At 31.8% G+C, this 27,002-nt stretch overlaps 2 protein-coding genes across 4 annotated transcripts; both read left to right on the forward strand.

Annotated features, from left to right (window-relative positions):
* The first annotated feature begins 164 nt into the window (after positions 1-164).
* Positions 165-4,359, forward strand: LOC128160260 (uncharacterized). 2 transcript variants are annotated; one of them, XM_052823557.1, is made up of 4 exons: positions 165-236; positions 1,959-2,219; positions 2,685-2,864; positions 3,106-4,359. In XM_052823557.1, exons 1-4 carry the CDS (start codon positions 185-187, stop codon positions 3,333-3,335), a joined length of 723 nt encoding a protein of 240 aa, XP_052679517.1. In that variant the 5' UTR covers positions 165-184; the 3' UTR covers positions 3,336-4,359. The 2 variants fall into 2 exon arrangements, 1 of the variants encoding a protein (XP_052679517.1); XR_008240262.1 differs by having other exon boundaries at positions 187-236; positions 1,947-2,219.
* Positions 4,360-6,363: 2,004 nt separating this feature from the next.
* Positions 6,364-9,582, forward strand: LOC128161162 (C-type lectin domain family 3 member A-like). Of its 2 annotated transcripts, none has more exons than XM_052824389.1 (4): positions 6,364-6,488; positions 6,822-7,088; positions 7,771-7,950; positions 8,973-9,582. In XM_052824389.1, the coding sequence occupies exons 1-4, from the start codon at positions 6,437-6,439 to the stop codon at positions 9,194-9,196; spliced, it is 723 nt and encodes a 240-aa protein (XP_052680349.1). In that variant the 5' UTR covers positions 6,364-6,436; the 3' UTR covers positions 9,197-9,582. The 2 variants fall into 2 exon arrangements, with proteins under 2 accessions (XP_052680349.1, XP_052680350.1); XM_052824390.1 differs by having other exon boundaries at positions 6,371-6,488; positions 6,873-7,088.
* Positions 9,583-27,002: the final 17,420 nt, after the last annotated feature.

Raw genomic sequence — 27,002 nt, forward strand, 5'->3', positions numbered from 1 at the left:
CTAATGAGAGGTACACAATAAAATCAGTATTCAATAGCCATTAAAAATTTATGTCAAATTAACTCTTTAATCTAAACATTGAGCTTTGTGCAATATCTCTATAGGTTGAAAGGAGAGTCGATTTTCAATATGTTTCCCTGATAAGTAGAGGCGATAAACAAATATCACTTTTAAATCTTCCAAAATGTCAAAACTGGTTGGACTTGTACAGTTAGTGTACATTTTATGGGGATTCGGTAAGTTTAAAGAGATTTCTTTTGCAAAATTTGGATTTTACTTTTTTTTTTTTTTTTTTTTTTACAAATTTTGCAAAGTTGATTGTTAATTTTCAAATTTTGCGTTAGATTCAACCTTTACAATGTAGATACATTTCGTACACCTAAAATGGTAAAAAAAATCACCAAATAAAGGATATAATATAGATCAAGCACAAAGAACTAGTTTGGAAAGACATTGCACTCTTTTTTGAAAAGAAATTCTAATAAGTGAAAAAGATAACAATATGACTTGACAATCTCATGATACCCAGGCTGTTTTTTTTTAATGAAATCAATAATCTTCGCTTAAAATTGTACTTTTCTGTAAACTATATATAAGTCGGAATGTGTTTTAGAAATGGTATACGGGGTTGATTTGTATACAATTACCATTCTACTTAAAACAAAATGAAAATGAATGTCCATTGTCTACATTATTCAAATCATAAAATAATATAGATATATTAAATGTTTTGATTAAATACGTGTGATTGAAGGATACAATTCCTCGATTTTTAACAACACGAATTGCATTTCCAAAAACTATAAAGCTACATTGTGCTTTTTCTTTTAAATATAATATTTAGGGATTGTTTAAATTTTCCTATTTAGCTAAATTAAACTATCATTTTTTTTTTTTTGAAAAATGGTATAGCGAATAAGAATAAAAAAGAAAAGACGTTATTGTCTCTTAATTTGATTTGAAAAAAAGAGATTAAAAAAATCGTAAGGCCTTTTGTGTAAGTGTATCAATTTATCAAATACTTCGTTTAAAATTCGGTAAATCATTGGACAATTTTCGTTTTGAAATGTACTTGTAAAATAATTCTTACTTAAGAATATCATTTAACATATTCTGTTATATACTATCAAATTAAGATACATGTAGCTTAAATCAATTTTCTTTCATTTCAGTTATCACAAAATCTTTAATTATATGTTGTTATATACTTTCTCAACATACAGTACCGACCAGACACAACCTAACACCAAAACAGACCCTAAAAGCTGACTCCGGTCCGCTTTGTGTCTGTTAGGGGTTTAGTTAAGGTCTGCTTTAAAAAAAAATAAAAGCGTCTACTCTGGGTCTGCTCTTGGTCCGCTCGGGATCTCCTTTGAATTTGCTTGGTGTCCGCTTTTGCACTGAAATATGTCGCATATTTATCTTTTTTCTTACCGCCTTTAAAACCCGTTCCTAGCATATTTCAAATACACATGTAGAGACTTGTGGTATTTATGAAGCAATTTTAAGGTCTACTTCTTTAATCCGGGTTTTCTCTCTATGTCAGATCTGAGTTTGCACTGGATCAGTCTGGGGTCTGCTTGGAGTAAGCTCTGGGTCCCCTAAGCAAACTCAAAACCGACTCTTAGCGGCACAGAAAGCCGACCAAAGTTAGGTTGGGTGCACCATCTGTTAGGTTGGGTCTGGTCGGTATTGTAGTGACAGATAATAATGCATTACATGTTCTCAGACAGACACCGATATTTTCTTGAGTTTTCAACGACACCCTAGCAGTTAAAGAAAAGCAGTTAGTTCTCTTAATACTACGAGATGAGACAAATATGTCTTTTTTACCCAAACCAAAAAATCATCTATTTATTGAGGAGATTTAATTACACAGGCCAAGTAATTTCATGATACGACTTGTTTAAATGTGATAAAACGAAAAACTTATCAGAATAATATAGTTTGTTTGACAGGTGGTGTATGTGGCCTTGATAAAGCAAGTTGGTTTGGGAAAGTGATCTTGAACAGCTCGCAGCTGCTTTCCCTAAAAGATGATCTGCAATTGGAGACTGACTGTCCATCAGTGGACCACTGCGCCACTCAGTGTCTATTGCACCGAACTTGTGAGACCTTTCTGAGCAATGAGTCGCCTGAAATCTGTCAACTATTCGGTAGACGTGTTGATATCCTCTCCGAAGATGCTACTGGGATGTATCCAGTGTTTACAAAACAAAGTATCTTATAACGCTCTTTCATTTTTATTTATTATTTTGGCATGTTTGATATTATTATTAAAAATCGATTATACAAGAGAATTCATAGTAAAGCTTGTTTTCGCTTTAGCAATTTATTAAAAGAATGAAAAATTTTCTTTGGTGATTCATACGGGATATGAAGGTGGCGACACTGCAGAAAAAAATAGCGGATTATGTATTTTTTTTCTGCAATGATCGCTACCTTTATTACCAGTATGAATCATCCAAGAAAGCATTTTTCCGTTAGAAAAAGAGGGGATTATCCTCGGTAGATGTAAATATAGTTTTTAAGTTTTAATCGAACTTAATTACAGTTCCAATACAGACATAAGGTTTCATGTTTTAATTACACTTTTATGTTTAATTGTGATATTTTTTTTTCCAATTTAACTTGTAAGAGTAATATTTTGAATTGTTATGATTAAAGTTTACTGTTTTTTTTAGATACTTGTGAAGACATTGGATATATCAGCGTAAAAACAAAACATACGTGTTTGAAGAAGTTCCACACTCCACAATTCTGGGTTGATGCCAACAACACGTGTGTTAACGATGGTGGGCATCTTTTTACCATTAAAACATTGGATGTTTTAAATGAAGTCCTAAGTCTGACTTCTGCTATAGGTAAATACATGTATTTGTTTGTTTACAGCACTGGTCCAGTATTTTTGATATACAACAATTTAAAACGTTCATTTTTATCAAAAAAGCATAAACTTGTAAGTCAGTTAATCAATAAAACCTGTCATTTTCAGAACTACAGTTTCTACCTACATCTTTTGAGGATTATGATATTACAAATCACAATTAAATTATCACTTTTACTTAAAGGCGACAAACTTGAGACGCTTTTATTTACTTGCAGATCCAACCTTTACGTATTTCCACATAGATGGGAATGATTTAAGTTCAGAGGGAAATTGGGTTTTTCATGACGGATCTACTTTTCCTCTCTCGTCTCCACTTTGGGGTAATACCGAACCCGAAGGAAGAGTTCATCAAAATTGCTTAATCATTTACGAAGGCACAATTCACGATTCACAGTGCGATACTCCGCCTGCGATTTTAAAATTCATTTGTGAGAAGAACCCGTGAGAAGTGACCAGATTTCTTCTACTCTGGACGTTGTGCAATTTGAATACTGACCCGTGGTGAATTGATTCAAGTCTTTAAAGCAAAAAACAACCAAAACAAATATTATCAACTTATCGCAAATATTTTGAAATAGTGCTTGTTATAAGTAGTACAAATGAATGATTTCTGAATTCAACTTTAACATAGGAATAAACTGAAAAAAATAATAAAGCACTAGGATATGTGATATTGTGTAGACTATAAATACAGTAGCTAAAACCGTGACACTTAACGCAAATCTCGGAGGATACGGAGTTGGAGAGGGATTTAAACGTTCAATGAGTATACATGTGGGATAAATATTTAAAACCTTTCCTCGAAATACAATATTACCATTTATGATACCTTAGTATAGCAATGCAATCATTCTATATACCATAATATATATAGTACTATTTTTGATTTGTTCAAGCCATGACCCCGATCTAAGGCACCATGTGACGTCTAAATTATAAAATAATCACTTGAATATTTGAGAAGTTTAATGAAGTGATATATGATACATTAATATGTACATTTTCAGTGTCTTTGCCTGTGATAACTACTACGTATCGATTTTCGACTATACAGTCTAATAAATTCAATTGACGCAGAATAGGGGCTCAAGCGGGGTTTGCTTATTTATATTCAAATATGAAAGCGAACAATTGCTGAAAATTAAATAAGATATAAGTTATGAAAAATCATTCTTTGATTATTATAAGGTGATAATTTTGGTCGGGGTATGATCAAATCTATCATAACGCCCTTTGGGCTTTATTTGATTTGATCACGGCCCGACCAAAATTATAGAAGAGTGTTTCCTTATTCCTTAATTAATTACACAGCATAAATAAGAGACCGTTGGGTTGGGGTTTTGTGTGTTTTTCTTGTGAAGCTTTTAAATGTTGCAATTTTATCTAAATCTAAAGGATTCTTATAAAAATCTGAGATACAGTGAACGAACTTCTTTCATTGAATCATTAGTTTGGTTTGTTTTCGGTTTTTTTTTTTTGTTTTTGTTTTTTTTTTTTTTTTTGTTTTTTTTTTTTTTTTTGCTCAATCCCAAGTTTTATGAAGAGTTTATTATAAAATTAAATATAATGGTATTTTTTAAATTCTAAATCCATAGAAATGATATTAAAATATAATTTGGCATGAAATTACTTGTACTTTAGTCCTAAAGCAAAGAGAATTTCATTTCTGAACTCATATCATTCGTATGATAGTTTTAAAAAAATGTTTACTTGTAACCGTTGTTCATGTGTTATATTATTAAAGTAAAAAGTTAACCAATCGCCACCCCTTCTCTCTTTACCCTTATTCATTTTTTTTATTCTCTCCTATTTCTGTTAAAACCACACTGACAAAAAGCGTTAGTAGAAAACGAACGTATTTACCTGATAATTATGTCAATCGTTTCTGAAATTATATGTATTTTATCAATTGTGAATTATTTTGATATATAAAACTATTTAATGCAAGATCATGAAAACAGTTAATTTTTCATAACTAAACGTGTTTATACTTGTTTATACTTCATACATTTTTTGGGTTCACTTTTGATAATTTTGTATATGTTTTACGTGTTAACATTGGACTGATGAAATAATCCATCTTCAACTTTTGAAGTGATTTTAAATTTTCAAATATAGATTTCGGAATGCTAATAGTAACGATTGGAATAAATTAAATTTTACAATCTGTATATTGTACAATGCACCTATATATGTAAACATATGTTTCAGGTTTTAAAAATGACATGTGTGATGTATTCAATTAGCGTGTTACCAATCTAAATAGGATTATTAAAAAGTGTTAATTATATAACAGGGTATAACGAATGATGTTGTCAGAAATGTCCTTAAACATCATCACAATTATTATTTGTTTCCCATTTTTCTATTAGTTACAGGAACAGCACCAAAATATTACGTAAACTTATGAAATTATTTGTCTACGGAATTCTTGGACTGCAAAACCTCTCAATTTGAAATAATACTTAAAAAATTACTTTTGTATTTTAAATAATATTTGAAAAATTAAAATTTTAGATATTTAACCATTTTCTTGGGAAAATTACAGATCATAAACTAAAGATACTTCGCTTTCAAAAATATGCTTTTAAAAACTAATATGATGATTTCATAAATAATATTGAATTCAAACATGCACATATTGCAGTCAGTGTAAAACTGACTTTCGACCACCAAGTATCATAGGATTAAACTGTGCCATTCAGTCAACGGAAATATCCGAAAGGTCTGGAAAGGTTACTAATAGAAAAAAATGACATTCAGTCACCTTGATGACTGAATGGCAGAGTTTCATTCTGTAAATATTTTTGCATGTAGCTTCTAAAATAATTTTCGATGGCGTTTAAAGTTGTATTTTAAAGTTAGATTTAGGTTAAATTAAGTTTTATTTAGGGTTATTAAGTTATTATCATTTTTAAAGTTTAATTAACGTGCTAAAGAAGTATCGCTTTCGCCGTGTTTAACCGAATATACAGCATTCTAATAGTAATACCAACTGGCTGGATAATCGCAAAAGCGACTAACAGACTGTTGAGATAAGATCAACGGGCATGAACATATAATCCATGAAAAATAACTCTTAAGATTTTGTTTTTAATAATGAAGTCAACTTTTTTTTTAGAATAACTGTAAAATATGGTGTTTTGACAAATTTATAAAATTATGTTTTCTCATTGATAACATAGAGATCACTGTTTGAGAACTACTTATGTAAATTACTTGTAAATCCATACTCAGTGAATAGGTGTTGCATTTAGAGGCATTTAAACATCACAGATTTTAATGGAAAAACATAGTAGAATGTAAATATATCGTTTTATTAACCGACTGATTTTCATTGAGAGCCCATTCAACTGAATAATGAACAAAATGCTGTTTATGAAACTAAACCCTAGCTAAAGCTAATGATTCAATCACATAAAGATACCAACAAAATCAATACTCATCAGCATGCGCATTAACTAACACATCATATTTCACGCTCACTTCGGACGCTGGATTCTGTTGGTTGATTTCATATAAAGTTAAGTTCTTACAACTGTCATTATGTCCAAAAATATAGGACTAATATATTTGTTATTCAAATTTTCAGCAGTTGGTAAGTTTTTTGACTTTTAACGAATGAAGTTTATCAAAGATAATGCAATGTACCTCGAATTTATCTAATACTAATTTAGTTACTTTTGGTAGACACTATTTGGCATCTGTAATTGACTGAAAAAATGATTCGAAAAATATTTAAACCAAACGTACCTTAGCTTATCTTATTAAATATCAGGTTTTTCCGTTCCATTATGATTAAGAACAAGAAGAACGAATAACTAATTATGACCAATGTAGCATTATTATACACAAACCATTTCGTTTGTAAGTATTGAAACATAATTTTTATCCTAGTGTTAATTCAATTATGCAATGTCTTTTTTAATAGTTTGTACTCTGGGTTTGGATACATATAGATCGAATTGGTTTGACTTAGTAGTTCTTGACAACTCCCAGTCGTCATCACTGCATGGTTATCTGAACCTAGAGATAGCAAGTTCATCAAGTACCCGTTGTGCTACTAGATGCATCGGAAATCAAAACTGTCAGTCTTTTCTTCTGGATAAATCGTCTGGAATTTGTAAGCTGTTCAATAGAGGTGTTGACCCCCGCTCTGGAAAAGATACTGGGACATTATCCGTTTATACAAAGCGAGGTATGCCTACCCTTTTAACGTGTATCGGTATACTAATTGATTTCATTTATGTTCGATAGTCATTAGTTTAGCTAGTATTAAAAGGTAACCAATGTTTGCATTTAAGATAATTCTGAATCATGAAAACTTGCCAGTTCTATAGAACATTTGATTACCGTTGAAGAATTTTGGATGTTAATTGCCATAAAGATAAGCGATATTAAGCAACTATCTATTGACACAAGAAACGTTTTTACTTTTTAAACATGTAAATGCCCTAAAAACAATATGTAACTAAAAGGTTTATTTGATTTACAGTTATGTTAATTCACTTCAGCATGTCGACAAGGAACACAATTTCTCTCTGATCTTTGGTATTCTATAATGTATGTCCCTGACAAATTTTTATACAATGAATTATAGAAAATCTTTTATGATTTTATAAATTGTGAGAGAATGCAATGAGGATATATGGCACTTCCTGATTTGTGTCAATAATTTAAACCGTTTGTTATCGCAATTATTCAAAAAACATTATCTATTATTTATATGGACTATACTTCATAGCAGCATTTTTTCCTCAAAATATTCAAATACATATCAAATCAATGATAATTTTGTCCACTTGAATAGTAAAACGTTCTTTTTTGAATCTAAAATGTGAAAAATAATTTATAAATTAAATTGGTTTTCGATTTTAAAGCTACTTGTGAAGATATAGGCTATGTCACATTGAAATCTGCAAATAAATGTCTGAAGAGCCATCATACACCCCTCTCTTGGATCAATGCCAACGAAACTTGTGTAATGGAGGGAGGAAGTCTTATCAGCATTACTACAACCAATATGTTGGAGGAAGTTTATAATTTGACTACCGCTACTGGTAAATATTTGCTTATTTACGCCAAAAGGAATATTATTTATATTAATTTATGTAAAATCTTCTGGTAGGGTTTAGAGTAACATCAGCTAAAATATGAGGTTGTTGTGCCAATGAATTTTACTTCATGACTGATTATGATATATAAATGTACATGTATTTTTCAGTAGTTTCCGTGTATGGTATAAGTATTCCACAAAGAATTTCATTTACAGTAAATATCCTGCCTTCGTTTTTGCAGTTTTTGATTAAATGTTGCTCCTAAATTAACGTTATAATTCAGGAGTCAGAAAATTTTTCTAAACATTGTCTCAATTGTTGGTGATTTTTTGGTGATCTTTGTTGATATTTTATTTCATTGGTGATGGGCAGGGTAGGTGTATGCCTTTTTTTAAATTTCATACTTAATGCCTACATTGAATTTTCTTTTTAAAAATGATGAATGGGGAAAACTGCGGGGGAGCCAAGAGTATTTCCGAATGGAAAAAGATGTAAACATTTCCCGTTATAAGTCTCCGTCATATAACTGATAATATGTCAATGAAGAAATCTTGGCTTTGTACCTTTCTTGGATGGAATTGTACCTCATTGTCAGATATGTTTGCTTTGGTTAAAAATCGTCAAAAAGTGGTAGAAGCAAAACTTTTGGACACGATATAGTATATATATTATTTATTTCTGAATTAAGATCAATAAAGAATCGGACGGGTGCCTTTGAAAGTGGCAGGGTATTTGTTACAATATGTAGATAGTCTAGAATCATAGATTCAATAGTTATTCTCTGGAAATATGTGTAAACTCGACAACAGGGTGTAATGTTACTTTTGTACAAACAAATTAAAAATGATATTCTTTTATGGTTCTGAACCCCCCCCCCCCTATTTTACAAAAGGTGTGAGAAAGTGAAGAAAGAACTTTAATAAGAAGAACAATACACAATGCAAATTCTCTAAAAGGTGTTTCAAACATAATACAATGTATTTTCATTAATACTTTTTTTTTAGTTAATCTGCTTTTTAATACAGATCCATCCTTAACGTTAGTTCACATCGATGGAAATGATTTCAATCAAGAAGGAAATTGGGTTTATAATAATGGATTGCCGATGTCTTTTCTGCCTTGGGATTTTGGTCAACCCCAAGGAGGAATGGATGAGAATTGTATGCTCCTTTTAAATGGAAAATTTCACGATGCGCCATGTGATAGTTTGGCACTGAAATTTTTGTGTGAGAGACTTTTGGTAATTTAACCAAAATAAATTTCAACGTTCTTGGTGTTTACGTTATTATGCAAAAATGAATAAGAACTCATTTTGAATTTTCTGAAGTTGATATTTTAAGGTTTATTTCATTTTTAATTTGACTTTTTTATTGTTGTTAACATAAAAAAATATTTCACAGATATTTACATTGTTATTATTCATGATAATATACTAATATCTTATTATATTTATTTCTAGATAGCCTTAGATTATTAATTGGTATTTTTCCATTTTTTATTTTGTTTCATCAAATGTTTGATATTTGAAAATAGAATACTTTCTCATCAGTATATCAGAGACGATATCTGGTTACCCTGTGTTGTAAAACAGTCCTCATTTTTTTCCCAAACAAACTTATGAAATAATCAAAACTTTTTTCATTTTCTATATTTCATTTGGTTTTAAATCAGTTACATGATGATTAGAGGGCATGTATACAACAAATTGCAAAACCTGCATTTTAGAATACGCATATATGAATGTATATAACTACATTTTCCAGTATAAGTTCATGTCAGAACTAGAGGATTTGTTAAAAATAAGTGGGTGTGAACTTTATAGTGAATAATTAGTCATACTAATACTCGTGTATCTCACGCATTGATACTCTAAACCAATTTTCATTCGCTTGCGAGAAATTTTCGCGAGATTAGCGAGAGCCTTGTCGTCGCAAATGTTTATCGCCGCGAACCTATCCTTTGTCTATAGTTTTTTCTAACAATACAGGTCTGGATAAGGCTTAGATGCGAACATTAGTCGTCGCGAACCAGTTTATCGGCAGTTAATCGTGAAATAAAGTCGCTGCGAATAAAAATTGGTTTACAGTAATGTAAAATTATTTTTGTTAAGTTTGTTCGATTTGACTGCATATGCAATTGTCCTTCATTTTTGTAAATCCATTATATGTAAGCCGTGTATAGAGGATGTGTTATTTCTCATTGCTGAATATTATGTTGACTGGTCAGCTTTTTGCCCTCTACAATGTTATGTGATACTAATATATAAACAGGCCGTGTCCAATCTTGTGCATATCGTTTTTGTACGAAGACTCACCCTATTCCATCGATATTTTTTGTTTTATTTGTAAGGTAACTAACCCAAACACAGCTCGATGATAATGGGCATTACTGCAATAATGATGATGCAATTATGCTGGTTTGACATAATTTACAGTTGTGCATTAAACAGGAGATCACCCACTCCATTTCCAAAACGCGTTTTTATATTGTAAAAACTAAAACTTACTAAAACTAATAATTCTTGTCTCATTTTCTTTTTTAAGAATACTTTTCGAAAAAAAAAATATCATCATCTCCACCTTTTTAGAAAAAGGTAAGAGGTCATCTTTAATTAAAGTTGATGTTACGTACATGCAAGGTTATTGCTGAGGTTGAAGGGGTATATATTTGTCTTATTATTTATTCAGCTCAGGAATTTCAATGAAAGACATGAGTAAATTCACATATTAAGAAAAAAAAAACAAATAAACTGTCTATCAAAGTTAAGATATTGTGAAAGCATTTAATTTCCTAGGTGAAATATTTCAGGCAGTTAATGGAGTTATTTTCCCTTGTTTCTTCAAAATGGAGTTATCTTCCTTTTCTTGTTCATATTATGTAATTCTTTTTTTTTTTTATTTGCAAATTTTTGTAATTACATTTTTCACATTCATACATACACAAACACACCACAGTAATTATACTATAAAGTTGATACAATCAGGAAAAAAAAACTATATGACTTCTGCTCTAGATCTTGTATATATTAAACATTACAGAAAAGATTTTTCCATTCAGACCATATTGTATTATGTTTGTAAAAAGCAGAAATTCTAATTGCTAAACAACTTTCAATTTCATATCTATAAAGTAAATGACACATTAGTCCAGCAATGTTTGGAGTTTTTTTATTACAAAGACATTGAAAAATATACTGTTTGGTAAATAAAATTAGAAAGTTAATGACTAAATTTGACTTTGAGAGAGGAGCCTCTCCGAATAATATATTGATTACATTAAAACCAACTCTCTTCGAGACAGTATTGTAAATATGCATACTCAAACTATTCCAGATAGCAAGTACAGTAGGACAAGATGTGAAAATATGTTCAATGGTTTCAACTTCACTCTTGCAGAAAGTACAAGATATTGTGAAAGCATTTAATTTCCTAGGTGAAATATTTCAGGCAGTTAATGGAGTTATTTTCCCTTGTTTCTTCAAAATGGAGTTATCTTCCTTTTCTTGTTCATATTATGTAATTCTTTTTTTTTTATTTGCAAATTTTTGTAATTACATTTTTCACATTCATACATACACAAACACACCACAGATTATAAGTAATTATACTATAAAGTTGATACAATCCGGAAAAAAAAAACTATATGACTTCTGCTCTAGATCTTGTATATATTAAACATTAAAGAAAAGATTTTTCCATTCAGACCATATTCTATTATTTGTGTAAAAAGCAGAAATTCTAATTGCTAAACAACTTTCAATTTCATATCTATAAAGTAAATGACACATTAGTCCAGCAATGTTTGGAGTTTTTTTATTACAAAGACATTGAAAAATATACTGTTTGGTAAATAAAATTAGAAAGTTAATGACTAAATTTGACCGAATAATATATTGATTACATTAAAACCAACTCTCTTCGAGACAGTATTGTAAATATGCATACTCAAACTATTCCAGATAGCAAGTACAGTAGGACAAGATGTGAAAATATGTTCAATGGTTTCAACTTCACTCTTGCAGAAAGTACAAGTGTCATTATCAACTAATTTTAGCTTTTTCAAGTATGCTTTAACTGGAAGAAGTCTATGTAATGTTCTATATTGTAACCATTGTATAGAAGAGTCTTACGTGACAATGAAACATATTTTAAAGACATCCTGTAAAATTAATTCAGGATATCCTCTTTGAACAATAGTGGAATTCCATCTTCTAATTGATGTTGGTAAAATACCTACTGTATTAGTATTAATTAGTTTGTAAATATGCTTGGTACATTTCTTGTATAAAAGAATTTCAACACAATGAAAAGGAACAAAAGGACCAATGCTATGGCTGTAGGTTTCCTTACAGAACTTTGAACCTTTTACAAACTTTGCTACAGCACTGATCATACTGTTGTATTGCATAAAACATATTTCAAAATTGAATTTCTTTTCAAAATCAGATTTTGATAGAAATGATCCATTTTCATATAAAAAGTCTTTTACAATTTTAACACCTCTTCTGTACCAGTCTTTATAAAACACAGGCTTATTATCCACCTTAATTTTAGAATTAAACCAAACTGGAACATATGTTATGTAATCATTTGAAATTCGACTTTGGTTAAAATGTTTATTCAATACAATAAGCCATGACTCAGAACATCTCTCCAAAAAGTGTTGGTACAGTTGTTCAAAAGATTTTCAATAAAAGCATCACCAAAATCCAAAAATCCAGACACAATATCCCCAAACACTGCTTTAAAAATACTCAAGATAGTCCCCCCTGCACTAGTCTTTGTATCCAAGAACACTTTAAAGAAGTTATAAAAATATTCAAGTTCACCATATTCAGACCTCCTGCAAAGAGGTTTTGTGTCACTACTGAGCGTTTGATTTTATCACACTTGGATTTCCAAATAAATCTAAAAAAAATCATTTTTCAAAAAATGAATTGTTTCTATTCTTGGATTTGGTAATGAAATAAGTAAATGGTTTATTTTTGGAATAATAAGACTTTTAAGTACAGTAAGTCTTCCTATGGGAGTAAAAATTCGCCTTTCCCATTGTTGGATGAGTACGGAGATTTTCGGAATTTGAATATTATAATTTAATTCTGGAATTTGTTCCAAGTCAACAGAAAAATGAATGCCTAATAATACAAATTCAGTGGCACCTCAATCTAATTTCCATCTAGAGTGATGAAAGACTTCAGATGAAAACTTTTTTGAGCCAAACCATATAATTTTTGTTTTTGAGCTATTAACTTTCAACCCCGATATTTTTGAAAACAATTCTAATGTTTCGAGAGCATTAAATAAAGATGTAGCAGAACCGTCAAGGATGAGGGATGTATCATCTGCATACTGGGATATTTTATGTTCTCTATCATACACAAAAATGCCTCTAATATCTTTATTTTGTTTAATTAGTATAGCCAATATTTCAGCACAAAGAATGAAAAGATATGGGGCTACAGGGTCACCCTGACGACATCCTCGCTGTATTTCAAACTGTTGCGACAGAAAGCCGCTTTGGAGAATAGCCGCTTTAAAATTTGTATTGAGAATTTTTATCCATTTGATGATATGATTTCCGAATCCAAAAAAAAGTAACACCTTATAAATGAATGACCATGAAATTGAATCGAAGGCTTTTTCAAAGTCAATAAGCATGAGTAATCCAGGGATATTCTTGACTTCTGTATAAGACATAAGATCATAAATAAATCGTGTATTTTCACCAATGTATCTACCCTGTATAAAACCAGTCTGAGTATTAGAAATAAGTAAATCCAGAGTAGATTTTATCCTAAAACTGATACATCCAGATATTAACTTCTAAAAAACATTCAATAGTGTAATTGGTCGCCAGTTTTTTTTAGGAATTGCCTAGGTTTGTCACCTTTAGGTAGGCATGATATAACTCCTAACCTCTGAGACACTGGCAATTCTCCACGTAAAAATATTTGGTTAATTGCTTTTGTTATATAGTTTTTAAGATCAGCCCAAAAGAACTTATAAAATTCAGTTGTGAAACCATCAATTCCAGGCGACTTGTTATTTTTCATGCTTTTTAAAACACTTAATATTTCACCTTCACTGAAGTTTTTATCTAAAATTTTAGATGTTGATTTATCTTATTTTGGAATATTATGAGGCTGGATAGTTGATTCTAAATCTATATCAGAAAGCTCGATGTCTGCATTTTTAAAAAGATTCTCATAAAAAGATTTCACCTCATCCATGATTTCTAACTGATTATATAAAGTCTTCTCTTCTGATACAACAACGTTTTTAATAATTTTATTAAGAAAATTTCTTGACTCTAAATGGCAGAAATATTTAGTAGGTTTTTCTCCTTTATCTACCCATTTTGCTCGAGAGCGTATAAAGTGTCCTCGTAATTTTTCTTTTCTCAAATTTTCAAGAGCTGCTTGTTTTTCCTCTAACAATGAAAGATCAACTACATTACTATTTTCTAGCTCATTAATATCTGATATCAGTTGCTTTTCTATCTTGTCATCGTTCTTCTTCCTATAAGCCCCTTATTTCCATGAGACGAATTTCCAAAAATGCAGACTCACCTATGGAGTTTTTATATTGATCTTTAACTGATTGAATGACTTCTTTAACTTTTTCAACATAGGTTCTATCCCGAAGTAAATTATTATAAGATTTCCATAGCCCTCTACCTCTTAAAAAAGTATTAAATTTAAATTCAAATACAACAGCAGAGTGATCTGACCTATACCAAGATTTGATCGAGACATTCTCAACAATATTTGAAAGATTTTCTGAAATCAATATATAGTCAAGTCTCCCTTGTTTTAATGGATTTCTCTTTCTCCATGTGTAAGCTTTTTTATCAGGGTTAAGAATACGATAGTAGTCAATCAGACCTAAGTCGCTCATAATTTCTAGCAATTTTTCTTTAGCTTTTGGATTATTAACATGTGAATAATTCTGAGTGTCAAGAGTTTGATTGAGGGCTATATTAAAATCACCGCAAAGAATATAATAGTCATTGTCAAACTCTAAAAAAACATTCACGTACTTCTTCAAAAAAATCTGGACAGTCAGTGTTGGGACCATAAATGTTAATCATTGTAACTCTATTGTCATGAATACTTAAATCCAAAGCTAATAAATTGCCATCACTGTCTTTTTATGTTAATTATGTAATTCTTCATTGAATATTATGTAATTAAGAAGTTGTATAATTATAAGAGTTATGCATGCAAGTATTCTTATCATTTGAACAAAAAACAGTTTTCGAACTATCTAAATAAACAAATAGAATTGTTAATAGTAAAATAATGATTGGCTAACTGAATTTACCGATAAGCAGTACATTTAAAATGATTTTGGCATAAATTCCACATGATCATTAATAAAGATTAATTATTTAAAAATCAAACAGGAAACATGAGTAACTTTTTATAGCTTTTAAAGTTTTTGGTTTAAATGGCCAGAGGAGTTTCTGTCTGCCCCTGGGGTTTGGGGATGTGAGGTTTTTTTTTCAAATAAAGCATGACTGTATACTAGTACTAGTCACCTTGTTTTAGTTAATCTATGAAAACATTTACATATAAATCCTCTCTTGAAAGTTACCAATGAAGGGGGAAATTATATTCTATCAGAGTCTTGCACTCTTCAGTATTAGGTCATGCACTTTATTATAATATTCATTTTTTTTTGCTAAAATTATAGCTTTTTAGTCTTTTTTGAAAGGTTTCGGGCAGGGAGCTGGTCCTCATTACACTGTTTTAATTTTTTCTACTCCAGAATGAAACTTAATGAAATGCAAATGCATGTATGAGGCTCCTCGACAAGTTTAAGTATGGGTTATGGTACCGTGTTACTGTAAAGGCTCTTTGACCTCTTGTTTAAACAAACGCTCCAGGTTTTCAAAACGCGCTAACCAAGCTATCTAATCACGAATAGCATGAGACTAAAATCGTAATGATTTCTTAAGTATTACTTAACCTTTTCAAAATTGTGTCACTGTTGTGGTGTTGACTTTAATGATAAATAAATTTACAAATCAATCAATTATGTAAACATAAAAAACATAAAATAACACTTACGTGTTCGAATCATGTACCTTTTCTGTTGATTGATGTTTTAATTATGTTCAAAGCATGAAAAGTCACTCTCTAAAACTTTTGTATTGTTTTAATTGTTTTAGTTTTTTATTGATTCACCATGCTATAAGTTATTGATTAAAAATTTGGTTTATCCGCACACTATAGGACTTATGCTATAAGTCGATGTTGTTTGTATGTTTTGAACGTTGGAGTCGTCGTTTTGGATAAAAAGGCTTGGTTTGATAAAAGTATTCTTGTCAACTGCCACTGGTCATCATTGCAAAATCTTTTGTACGGAGGGTCACCGAGGTTGTCGGTATACAATATGCTACAAACCTGGAACACCAGATGTGTCTATTCCTTAAGGCCCTATCACACCAAGCTGCGTCCCCACGGCGTTGTAAAATTCATGGAATCGCCGTAGGATCGCAAGGAAAATTCAAAAAAAAATTGTACAGTTTTACTTGAAAATTTTACAAGTGGAGATGTCACGGCGTCCTGACGGCGACCGAGGCGTTCTTACGGAGCTCCCAAGGCGTGTAACTGCGTTTCCTTGGAGTTCTACTTGGCGATTAACTGCGCTCTCGCTGAGTCTTCGCCGAGCGCTCATGACGTGCTAGGAGATTTTACCGCGCGTCCACGGCGTGCTCTGTGCGCTGACTGCGGGCACTTGACGTTCTTTACTTCTTGGTAGATTAATATAAATTTGTACAATTGTATGGAGGTGCTGATGAGATCCAGTGATATACAGTAAAAATACCTTTGACAGGTTTTTATTGAATGCGCCATTCGCTCTTTTCAACACAACATGCACCGTGGACTGTCCTATGCCAAAGTAATGCCCAATTGGTTAGGATTTCCTCGAACATTTCTTTACTTATTCGATAATGGTATCGAAAGTTATCTGTCGAAAATAATGGAATGATATTTTCAACGTATCCGGTTATTCGTGGTGACACAGATTTTGTGTTTTGGAGGATATATAACAGCTCCTGTTTGAAGTAGAAAGTTCATATATTCGTAAGAAAAGTCATCCTCCCTGTCATCCGGTAAACTTTCGAAAACGTAAAGGCATAACATTTTATTTTTCGCCATCTTGACATAAACACGTGTACTTACTATCTTGTTCACCTGGATTTTTGTGATCGGCTTCGGCCGATCACTGTTGTGTCCATTTGAGGCATCCGGCAAATGCTTCCACGTGCGCACACATTCCGCTTGCATAAGTAGTTCCTATAAAAACTTGAAGTTTGGTTTAGTATTTATATAACATTTTACTCAGTTTTATTTCAATTCATTTACCTTAAGAGATGCAAACATACATAAAATACAGTTCGACCTGTTAATTCAAGAATGCACATTTTGTCTCACGCGTAAGAATTTCGATCGAAAGATTCATTCAGTAATGCAGTTGACCTCGATGAACTGACCTCAATCATTAGAAGATGCTCCATGAACTGACCTCGATCTATTGATGTTGCATAATAGCAGCTAAGAAGACGGCTTGATTTATAAACAAGCTTTTAAGGTTACGTTATAATGCGACCTCAGTAGCAAGTTATGATGGCATTCAATGTTTTTCAGTCGCATTAAATTATTTTAATACAACTCTTTCTTTGTATACGTGTTAATGCTTTTTGAAGAGCCCTACTCAGTATTCTGAAGAAGAAGATACATTAACATTTAATAATTACGTTAAAAATATAAAACTAAACAAGGAGTTTACGAACGGCTTTCCCCAAATTTATTTCAAAATTAAATTTGTTGACGGTTTATAATGATGAAATTATGATGTACAGATTCAAAATATTCGATATGTTGTAAAAATACAGTACTTTTTTAATTATTTTACATCAAACTGATCATGTTTATTGCTTCTAGCTATTAATATATCATTATTGCCGATCATTCCTTTAAAAGGAATACTTGTTGCAAATTAGGTTAAATTTAGACATATGACGTCAGTTGACCCCAACTTGACCGTGTACACTAGTTCCAAGTGAAGTCGCCCATCGTATCATTTACCATTTAAGAACTACCCAGTGAACACGCGACGTTGTTTCATAATTTGAGGGATGGTTGAAATCGGGTTGCAACGTTGATCAAACATTACTCAACATTAATCAAACTTGAAACCCAATCAATATGTTAACGTTGACTACACTTTGTAGAACCAACCACTTTTCAACGTTGAAACAACCTTTTATTAAAAAAACTTACACATATTTTCAAATTTGAATCTTCTTTGTTCAAATTCATTTTTCACTCATATTTTGTCAATTGTGGAAGCATTGATTTAAAGTATTTGTTTTACAAATACTATTGTTAATTTGAATATTTTTTTATATTATTTGATTTCGATTAAAATCAGTGATTTTTAAAATGAAATGTGTAATAATTTTTGCACCTTACATTTAAAAGAAAAAGATTGTTTTGATACAAGAAATCTGAGATTGGGGTCTGCGTACAGCAAGTGGCTAATTGCATTAACTAGTTCAGTGGCAATGGGATGCGGACCTACATGTATCACTACTCTAAGCACTGCTAATCTTAGGAGTTATGCAATTTACCAAGTGGCTTGACCACTAAAGACGCTAGTGGCGAGCAAAGACATTCTGTTCTTAGGTATAACACCAGATGTCACTACACAGCTTAGATGTACAGTAAAATGTCAGGATTTTTTTTTATTGTGACTATTTGATATTTGTATATTTGATACGGTAATATCTTGGGAGTTATTTGTTTAGGAACAGTCTGCAGATTAAAAATGATGATTTGATTATTATGGATTTTAAGTTTTAGTGTATTACATATCATGGAAAACGAGCATGGCTACCATTTGACGGAATGTACACGTGGTTTCTTTGTGTTTATTTTCCTACAGACTTATGTAAAACATTATGAAATGGCAGGTTCGATCTTAACAAGGACTTTATCCACAACCCTGTTAATACAGCAACGTTTTCACAACGTTTTTAAAACGTTGTGAAAACGTTGTTGTGCAACTTCTCACTCTGGAACGGTAAACTGTAGTCAAGCTCTGTGAGCAACCCCTAGTATATGGTAAAATATAATAACTGTGTTTTAAATGACATGGTATTGTAATAACCACAAATGAGTTGCATATTGCTAGCATATGTAAACATGTATTGCCAATTAAATAACACAAGCAGTATACAGATATCACAAGGCTTAAAGCAAAGCAGTTAAATGAACATGTGCACACTACCCAAGTTATTATTCTGCATTGAAAGATGAAAAATACTCACGTTTACCGAAAATATCCCCCATTTTTAATCCTTGCTCTTTGTAAAATGGCGTGGGCTTTTAGACGGTGGCTATAAATAGCCACGGTCTATTGTTATCGTCCTGCTTTGCCTATGTGTCGAATTCAGTTTGAGAACTAATTTACATCTTATCAAATATCTTAATCATTATAGCTGCTAATAAATTATTTTGTAAATACATTTAAATAATTTATGAAATTGTGTTTTGTTTTTATAATTTGAGGGATGGTTGAAATCGGGTTGCAACGTCGATTAAACAATACTCAACATTAATCAAACTTGAAACCCAATCAATATGTTAACGTTGACTACACTTTGTAGAACCAACCACTTTTCTACGTTGAAACAACGTTTTATTAAACAAAACTTACACATATTTTCAAATTTGATTCTTCTTTGTTCAAATTCATTTTTCACTCATATTTTGTCAATTGTGGAATCATAAATTTAAAGTATTTGTTTTACAAATACTATTGTTAATTTGAATATTTTTTTTATATTATTTGATTTCGAATAAAATCAGTGATTTTTAAAATGAAATGTGTAATAATTTTTGCACCTTACATTTAAAAGAAAAGATTGTTTTGATACAAGAAATCTGAGATTGGGGTCTGCGTACAGCAAGTGGCTAATTGCATTAACTAGTTCAGTGGCAATGGGATGCGGACCTACATGTATCACTACTCTAAGCACTGCTAATCTTAGGAGTTATGCAATTTACCAAGTGGCTTGACCGTTAAAGACGCTAGTAGCGAGCAAAGAAATTCTGTTCTTAGGTATAACACCTGATGTCACTACACAGCTTAGATGTACAGCAAAATGTCAGGATTTTTTTTAATGTGACTATTTGATATTTGTATATTTGATACGGTAATATCTTGGGAGTTATTTGTTTTGGAACAGTCTGCAGATTAAAAATGATAATTTGATTATTATGGATTTTAAGTTTTAGTGTATTACATATCATGGAAAACGAGCATGGCTACCATTTGACGGAATGTACACGTGGTTTCTTTGTGTTTATTTTCCTACAGACTTATGTAAAACATTATGAAATGGCAGGTTCGATCTTAACAAGGACTTTATCCACAACCCTGTTAATACAACAACGTTTTCACAACGTTTTTAAAACGTTGTGAAAACGTTGTTGTGCAACTTCTCACTCTGGAACGGTAAACTGTAGTCAAGCTCTGTGAGCAACCCCTAGTATATGGTAAAATATAATAACTGTGTTTTAAATAACATGGTATTGTAATGACCACAAATGAGTTGCATATTGCTAGCATATGTAAACATGTATTGCCAATTAAATAACACAAGCAGTATACAGATATCACAAGGCTTAACGCAAAGCAGTTAAATGAACATGTGCACACTACCCAAGTTATTATTCTGCATTGAAAGATGAAAAATACTCACGTTTACCGAAAATATCCCCCATTTTTAATCCTTGCTCTTTGTAAAATGGCGTGGGCTTTTAGACGGTGGCTATAAATAGCCACGGTCTATTGTTATCGTCCTGCTTTGCCTATGTGTCGAATTCAGTTTGAGGACTAATTTACATCTTATCAAATATCTTAATCATTATAGCTGCTAATAAATTATTTTGTAAATACATTTAAATAATTTATGAAATTGTGTTTTGTTTTTAATGAGCCGTTACCCTGTCTGCTTATGTGGTTTCGATACATTTGTCATAACTGCCAATTGTGACGTTTAACTGTATCAAGACTGCAAAAACTATTTCACTGCGATTATTGACAAAGAGTTCTTACAATAATCGTTTCTTGCTTTTTTATTGTGTAAACAATTGTCAGAAACACACTATTTTTACTACTTTTATTGTTCAGCAATTATGCTTCATCGATAAATTCAGTCATTTTCAACGCATCAATCTTTGGAACTATTTAAAAAAATTTATTACATACACCTCAATATTCATCAGACAATGATTACTACTGACGTTGACGCTTTACACTGCCTTTATCTCAAACACGCTAATCGACTTCGGATTGAAAAATTCACGTGTAAATCGAGTCGCCAATTTACACAGTTTTAAATGTTTGTAAACAAACCACACTTCGTCATTTTACGGACCTTGTGACGATGTTTCAAAGATTTTCAGTAAAGATTTGTTGTAAGCAAAAAAGGGATCGAAGACAAATGCTATAAAACGTCTTGTGGATTTCACGGCGTGTCAACCCGTGTATCTCCATTTCAGCAAAGCTAGCCTTTTGTGAGGAAAAACAATCAGTCCAACTTATGCGATATTCCACATACATGTATGGTACGTTGAAACGTAGAATATATTTTTCACTAAATAGTTTCTGACGAATTTCTTCAGATCTCATGGTCAACGCAATGATTTTGAGGTCATGGACCACACTGCATTACGAAGACTTCCCTGCTTGTACGCTCTTATTACATTATGGACATGTCCCATAAACAGTATTATTTTACTGCAAATTTGAAGATCTCGTACAAATTATACATTTAGTGGAAAACTCCTGACACAAGTTTTTTAAATATAATTTAAAAAAAGATTCCTGAAAATCTCGCAGATTAAATGCAAGATTTAAAAAAATGTGCTTTCGAAACAAAAGAACTAATTATGACCTTTAGTTATGTAAAGCAAATGTTTTTGTGAATAATTAATATATATTTATTGTATGTTTACTACAAAAGTTTAATATAGCAGGTAAATTATGTGTTTTAAAGTGTACTGAGAAATAATATAATATACATGTGACTTTCCCTACTTCATTCAAATGATTTGAATAAATCTACAGCCAAATACAATAGAACAAATGTACTTTAGAACATAGATTAATGCCGCGAATTAATACTGTATGATTTTTTTTCTCAAATTTTCATTCACATTCTTTGTAAGCTAATGGAAACAAACCACTCGAAATCGAAGATAAAACATTGATTGACTCTGCGGTTTCATGATGACGTCCATTCCGAAAGCATTTTCCAGTTTTACTAAACAGGGCATTGTAAACTCGTTCCGTTTAATATACACCTACATGTATTAACTGTCTATGATCTGAGGACCAGAGCAAGTGTGTTGGCCCACGATACTGTAACTGTTTCCCCTTGAAAAAATTGAGTGAAATTGTTATCAAGAGGGACAATAAACATACTACGTGTATGCCCAAATAGTAAAAACCTTATAAGTGTTTTTTATCATACCAAAGCTTTATTTGTTTTCGTTACTTTGAGAAATCTACAATATTTTTAACGCGCAATAGTCCAATCCACACTTTTCAAAAGTTGTTCCCCTTTGCAAGGTCAACCCAAAGGTCAAAAGGAAAAAAAAAACTTTCCCTTCTCTATAGAAACAAATATTTGGTCGCACTGTGATGAATCGCTTTGGTTTTTATTTATTTATTTACTATGTGGTGGCAACCCACAGACTAATGATGAATTCTGATCAAACAAAATACACACCTAAAACGGATTTTAATGTCAAATGATATAGATACAAATTTATAGATACAAACTTCTACACTACACAGGCTACAGGGATATATCCACGGGTTTTCTCCCAAAGATGACGGCTGAGACATAGCTTTGGTAATGTCTGGATTGAGATTACAACTACGATTTCCACATAAATATTCATGTGTTCAAGATTTTTCTGGAATTCAAAATTTCTATTTTTAAAATATAATATATAATTTAAATCGTGCAATTTTGAATGACAGAAGTTGTCAATGGAATAGGATGTATATATGAATTTACCAATTTTATAGAAATAAACATGCAGTGAAAATAATTCTTCCACAGAATACAACAGTACACAAGAACAACTTTAGCTTTCTAAAAAAGCTTACCGTCTTTACAGCAAACTCTAAATAGTATTAAGTTATCAAAGAAAATTTAATTCTTTTTTATATAAATGTCGCATTCCTCTTCGTTTGGAACTTTGTTATACATGTATGTGTCGTAAACGCGCGTGCTTGAAATTGAGAAATGCATATCACGTGCTTGTTAGTTGAAATTGACCATATTAGGTAAAATAGATCTTAGAAAGGGTCGTATAATTTTTTTAAATCAAATTTAGAATCATAGCTTTCAGTTCTTTGTTTTACTGATATTAGTTTTACCAGATCTAATATGCAAACTTGTTTACTGACTTTAGCCATACCGTATCAAATTTTCAACAATACAATAGGAAAAGAAAATCAATTCAACATTACAAAAGGAAAAGAACAAAATATTCAATAGATATTAAAGAATATTGCTTTTAACAAGTTGTACTGGAAAAATTAAAGCCTGAATTTCATTATTGGCAATTTTAACTGGTTTTCGTTTTTCCCACTTTTTAAGATTTGAAATCTACGAAATTTGGTAAGTCGTACGTAAAAAATATCATCAGAAAATTATCTCCCTTGCGCCGAACAGTATTTCAACCAATGAAATAAATGTAGTCATCCATAACATGTATTTTCTACCAATTACAAAGAAGAGGAAGTGCACAACCCGGAGACTGTAAATTATTTCAACTCGTTATACCGTCTTCCAAGGAAGACGGTAAAATTAAGCGTCATACTAGAATATGGAACGCCATAGCCGCCTTATGTGGTTATTTCATGTGAAGATAGTGCTTTATGAAGATGGTGCTTTAATATACGAAGATAGTGCTTTCTTATATGAAGATGGCGCTTTTTTATATCAAGATGGTGCTTTATTATATGAAGGTGGTGCTTTATTATATGAAGGTGATGCTTTATTATTTGAAGGCGGTGCTTTATTATATAAAGAATGTGCTTTATTATATGCAGATGATGCTTTTTAATAGATAATGCTTTTTTATGTGAAGGTGCTTTTTTATGTGAAGATGGTGCTTTATTTCATTACTATTAAAGCAATATTAACATAAAGCAATTAGACTTGTATTTTCCAGATATCCCTACACGGCTGATTTTGACAAATATAGACAAACTTGATTTGTGGAATTCAGGTGACTTGAGTGGCATCTTAATAAGCAAGCATGCGCTTGAAAAACTAAAAGAAGCAAAAACATTGTTTAATTTCCGGGATGGGATTGTCAAATCCACCCATTTACGTCGAAGGAAACACAAAATATTACACAAGATGTATTGACGTTATTAACATGTATCGATATTCTGGAGGAAGCGGTGATGCACATAAAGAATAACATATAACTAAAAATAATGGTTCATCGATAACTCTAATGAACCTTTACGCATAGCAGACAATTGTGTGTGTCAATACGACAGACGCATTAATGTCAAAGAAATTAAGACGATTTTAAAATGCATAGAAACTTCAAATTGTATTTTTTATATGTTACATTTTGCGAAACAGTAAAAATGGCGAGGCCTTTAACTGTCGCCCCCGAATGATATTTATATGAATATACTAAACGCATAACCATTCAACATTATATATTTACAAGTATATTTCCTGTATTTCGTGCAATGATCGATTGTAAATCATACATGCATGATTTCCTAGATGTCGCCGTAAAAAAATGATTATTCATTTTACTGATAAAACGGCTTTTATAAGCATTATGTAGCCATTAAAACGTTAACTTTGATTCAAATAGCTATAATAAATATTTTGGTGCATCGTTAATTAATGTCTTCTTTGTAATTTTGCTTTTGGCTTTGCGTCGAATATTTATTGATCTATCAGAACTGAAGCTACATAGAAAGCACGGAATAAATAGACATGAACTGCCTGACCACACACTATCGTGAAGCTTTAGTTTCCATGCATATGGTACATGTTACATGTACCACCGCATACATGTATAGGAACAAGTGTCTGTTCCTAATAATAACTTACGTACTCACTTTTTATGGAATAAATGAATCAAATTAAATAAATATAGATGTAAATATAAACAATAAAATCCTCCTTTGGTGCTTTATTTGCGTTATTACAGAAGAAATACGATTTTCTGCGGTGCTTGCTACATGTACCTTCATACCTGCATGAAGCACATCAGAAAGCATTTTATTGTTTAAATATATATGTAAGAAAACAGACTGTTATTCGTAGCTTCACAGAAACTGACAGGGCTTAAATCCACACGATCCAGTTCTGAAGAGTTTTTCGATCAATTGAAACCTTCACAACTTAACAAAATCACGAGCTGTCGAAATGACGTCAGACTTATATTCCTTACATAGAGGAGTTGAGTATTTTTTTCTATCCAACTTACACATATACATTAACAGCAATTGCGTTTACTTAAACCCCTGTCACATTGCACCGGAGCTGTGTCCTCACGGCGATCCCGCTGCGTCCTTAAATAATGTAAAACGCCAAGGTAAACGCAGTAGAGTCTCCTACTTTAGAACGCCATGCGACGGCGCGCACTTTGAACATGCGCAAAGTACGCGCCGTGGCTCTGTGTTCTGATATAAAACACGTCTTAGAAGCGTAGTGAGGTCGCCGTGGCAGCACCGTAAGATCTACAACAGCGCCACGAGAGCTCCATCGGCGCGCTCAAGGAACGCAGCTAATCGCAGTGTAGACGCATTGATAAGTCAATTGCGCTTGCACGGAGACCTCACGGAGTCCTTTGGGATCTCACTGCGTCTCTATCACGCTCTCACTGCGCATCCACTGCGTTTGAACAAGTTGTTTTTCATTTGGCTGCGTTCACACAGCAACCCCACAGAGATGTTGCTGCGCTCCCACGGCGTATCTAGTGCGTTGTCATTAAGACCACGAAAACTCGAACAATGGCTGTTGTACAATAGCAAGCGATGTAATAATTATCAAATTAGATGTAGATGACTATGTAAAATGTAGCATTTGCTAATATTCCAAGACCTATCAATGGACGTAGATGGAATTCATGCCATTTGGTTCTGATGTTTTCACATCTTTTCTATGTTTTCAAACAACTAATAACGGATCTTTTTTGTAGACCTGTGGGCATGTTCACGAAGCTCTCTTAAGACTAAGATATGTCTCAGACATCACTTAGGACACGTCTTAGTCCTAAGTCAATTTCTTGAAGCCGTCCTATTTTAGGAAATGTCTTAAAAAATATCTTAACTTTAAGACATCCTAACAGGTGTCTTAACTAGTAAAAATGGCAAATTGCCTCCCATACTCGCTTTTTTGTGTTGTTTGTCGTTACCGTCGAAAGTTTCGAAAACAAGACTCCTTTGCATTTCTCCACTTTTTTGAGAATGATTTGAATTTCAGCCTCAGAAAGGGTTAGTTTTTTTTTAGGGTTTCTTTTTCTTGATGACATGGCCATGGTTCACTGGCTTAACATGTATAATGTAATGAATAGGCACTGGACAGAAGTGGACGCACGGATAATTTAAGACTGGCGCGAATTAAAACCAATTACCAATATCATTGGCTGATCATATAAAAACATGAACAAGGTACACGTGCTTTTACAAGTGTATGTTGAATGCTGTGTGAACCATTCATTTACATACATGAGCTTTTCCTAAAGTATTTATTTACATGTTAAAATTCCATAATATTGAAGACAATCACTTAGTAAACATTTATTGGATTAAAGGCAGATAAAAAATCCAAAAGAACAATAATGTAGTGAATGTTTCACAAGAAATCTCTCTCTCTCTCTCTCTCTCTCTCTCTCTCTCTAACAAGATCGAGTGGGAAAGGGATGGGGAAGAATATGAAGTTCGGGAGTTTTTGTAAAGTTGAAATAGACACACAGGAGT

Source organism: Crassostrea angulata, chromosome 8 (assembly GCF_025612915.1).
Source record: "Crassostrea angulata isolate pt1a10 chromosome 8, ASM2561291v2, whole genome shotgun sequence".
Lineage (NCBI taxonomy): Eukaryota > Metazoa > Mollusca > Bivalvia > Ostreida > Ostreidae > Magallana > Magallana angulata.